The sequence below is a fragment of the Gadus chalcogrammus genome, chromosome 1, assembly GCF_026213295.1.
Source record: "Gadus chalcogrammus isolate NIFS_2021 chromosome 1, NIFS_Gcha_1.0, whole genome shotgun sequence".
NCBI lineage: Eukaryota > Metazoa > Chordata > Actinopteri > Gadiformes > Gadidae > Gadus > Gadus chalcogrammus.
Window position 1 is genome coordinate 22,938,534 of NC_079412.1, and position 3,303 is coordinate 22,941,836.

At 51.2% G+C, this 3,303-nt stretch overlaps 1 protein-coding gene across 1 annotated transcript; it reads left to right on the top strand.

Moving 5' to 3' along the window:
- LOC130384975 (solute carrier family 25 member 45-like) lies at positions 1 to 2,846 on the top strand. Its single transcript, XM_056593419.1, has 7 exons — positions 1 to 269; positions 630 to 687; positions 766 to 809; positions 914 to 985; positions 1,081 to 1,269; positions 1,796 to 2,030; positions 2,572 to 2,846. Exons 2-7 carry the CDS (start codon positions 651 to 653, stop codon positions 2,844 to 2,846), a joined length of 852 nt encoding a protein of 283 aa, XP_056449394.1. The 5' UTR covers positions 1 to 269; positions 630 to 650.
- Positions 2,847 to 3,303: the final 457 nt, after the last annotated feature.

Sequence of the window (3,303 nt, forward strand, 5' to 3'; positions counted from 1 at the left end):
CATTAGTTACTCATACCAGTCTTTTGCTTTTTCTCAAATCCTTCTGTTGTGTTGACATCGTTTTTAACGTTGTGTGATGCTACTGTCGCTTTTGTAGCGGAAATCGGCTTCCCTTAACGAGTAGCCTATTGAAGCGCGGAGTTTGATGAAAATACAACTTTTTGCATATATTTATATTGTAGGACATTATTTTTTAGTCCGGCAAACGTCCAGAAAAGAATTCGCTTTGCGGTGCCTTCTTCTGCATGCATTAGTTTACCGTCTTCAGGGTAAGTTTTACTGTGTTATCCAAGCCATGCATGTCTCCAACTGATTTATCCTGCTGCAATAATTGTATCGCTTTGCTGTCATGCAAAGGCTAGTAATCGATCGGAAATCTCATGTGTTTTTGCAGAAAAGCATTGGTTAAATAGATAAATTATCATTGGGATTTTAACGGAGGAATGTTGTGGCGTGCACATTCCAGCATCGGAGATAGTTGAAGTCCTTCGAGGCATCGAGACAGCTCGTTCCACCATGAAGTCGCTTTTTATAAGACAAAAGTTGATCATATAGCCTAGGTCATTCAACAACACGTGAGGTGTCTACTGTGTATAACAAAAATCGTTCAAAAAAAGTTATGTTCACAGGGGGTGAATCTTTGCAAAGTCATGCCTTCTTCGGAATACATGGCTGGGAGCGTTTCAGGTAGGCCTTATCGATTTTTTATTAGTTAAGTTTGGTCGATTTTCAGTAGGCCTAACCATGTGAAATGTTGGATGACAGGAGCGCTTGGAGTGATTGTAGGACATCCGATGGATACAGTCAAGGTGAGAGGTCAAATTGGCCAGTTAACTATCACATTTAAAATATGTATTTATTTTTTAATGATAAATCCAATAATTTCAATCCTAAAGTCTCATTTAATCTCCAGGTACGGCTACAGGTGCACACTCAATATAACGGTATATTCGACTGTGTGGCCAAAACATTTGCCAACGAAGGGGTAGGTAGGCTGATAACAATCAAGTAATGCTTAAACATATGTTATTGTATAAGCAGACTTTATTAATTACCGTATGTCCCGTTTGCTTTCCGAAGCTCCATGGCTTCTTCAAGGGAATGGCGTTCCCGGCTCTGACCTCTGGCCTATCCAACTCTGCCATCTTCGGTTCTTATTGCAGCGCTCTGGATTACCTCACGCGGTCGCGGCCAGGCGACCGCGTCCAGGGCAAAGACCCTCCCGCAGCGCACGTCTTCGCGGCCGGCTGTTTCTCTGGACTAGTGGGGGTAATGGAGACGCCGCAAATGTCGCTCTTCTTTACAATAACAAATCACTCAGACCACCATTTTCAACATGGAAATGTAATGTGCTTAAACAGTGTAGTGGCTGTAGGGTGCTCATCTCCCAGCCGAAAGGTTCTGGGTTGGATCCCCCCCCCCCTACACTTGAGCAAGATGCCACTCCCCCTTAGCTGGCCTTGATGACAGGTATCTGAATGAAGTGTCAGGTAGGATAAAAGCATCTGCTAGATAACTAAATATGAACGGCCATTTGCTATCGGCCGTTTGGAAGAATCTCATCCTATTCAAAAATAGTTAATGTTTCATAATGCCATAGTAATCGTCATTTGGACGTTTTTATCCAAAATAACATCCCGTGACTTCAGATACCGATCAATAAGGGGCAAGCAGGGGTATGGGGGGAAGGGATCTTGCTCAGGGACGCCTACAAGTTAGACTGCGGACATTGGGGATCGAACCCGTGGCTTGGGGTCGAGTAACCTTACGCCACACTACACCCTCCGACCACCAGGTGGTGATCATGGCCCCCGTGGACCTGGTGAAAGTGCGTCTGCAGGGCCAGGCCAGTGGAGCGCGCTACCGAGGGCCCCTCCACTGTGTCTCCACCATACTGCGGGAGGAGGGGCCCCGCGGCCTCTATCGTGGTGCGCTGGCACTAGCCCTGAGGGACGTCCCCTGCTACGGCCTGTACTTCCTGCCGTACGAGCTGGTGAGGCGGGCCCTCACGGAGCCAGGAACACAGTCGGGTGAGCGTTTGGTCTTGACGTATGTCATGCGACGGGACCGGCTCCTTAACAACTAACGGAGCCAGCTGGAAAATCTAACTTTTCCAGAACCCGGTGGGGAGAAGCGCCACAACATCATGGCCACCAACAAAACTCTGCAAAGCTTGTTCTTGCTCCGGCTTTAATTTATCGATTTTCAGCAGCGATCCCACAACTGACCGAATAGCTTCTCTCGTATCCTTCTCCATTGTCTTCCTCTGACTACAACTGAAACGCGCGCGCGACCTAGACGACATCGTTCTCAGCCAATCCCTCTGTTTGCTGATTGGACCGCCAGAAATCTGGTTTCCATGGAACACCTTCATATTAAGCAGACCCAGACCTAGTACTGAAGTGAAATGAAAGTTTAGCGGAAGTAGGTAGGTGGGCGGTGCCAGGCTACAATATAACTACCACAGTGTTAAAACCCAAGTTAAAATGGCCGCCACCTCGCCACCGCGTCAATGTACCAGTATCCCTGACGTCTGCTCCTTCCCTGACCGCCCTCTTCCTCGTCCTCCAGGGACCTTCGCCGTGCTGATGGCCGGGGGCACGGCGGGCGTGGTGACCTGGGCCTGTGCCACGCCCATGGACGTGGTCAAGGCCCGGCTGCAGCTGTCCGGGGCGGGGGGCCGGCACTACCGCGGGGTCGCCCACTGCATCCTGGTCAGCGCCCGGGAGGAGGGGCCCCGCGTGTTCTTCAGGGGCCTCCTGCTGAACAGCGCCCGGGCGTTCCCCGTCAACGCCATCACCTTCCTCAGCTACGAGAGCCTGGCAAGGGCCCTGCGAGGGGGCTGAGGGCCGGGACGGGGGTCCACGGGGGTACACGGCATACACTAGTCCGGGGGGGGGGGGGGGGGGGGGTGGGTAGGAAACGGAGGGGCGGGACTGAGCAGAGGGTAAACAGGGGTGGGTGGGGGGGTGGTATCTCGTTGACCCCGCCCACTCCCAGTTGAAACCTCCACCGCTACATCATTGAGGAGTCCACACAACAGGACCACAGCGCCTCCAGTGGTCGAAATGTACCGTCAAAACCAAACAAACAGCATCCGGGGAAAACGACCAACATTAGATGTACAATGTTGCCCTTTTCTTACAAGCTCCGTAGCTCATTGACCAAAGAGGGAGGCTGTTTCATGGCTGTTGGGTTCTTGTCGTAGCCGTTCATGCTAACGGTGTACAGGGCACGCCGTCGCCTGTTGTCTTGTGGACTTTGTATGTCCCCTGTGGCGCAGGAGACATGACCGTCTCAAGA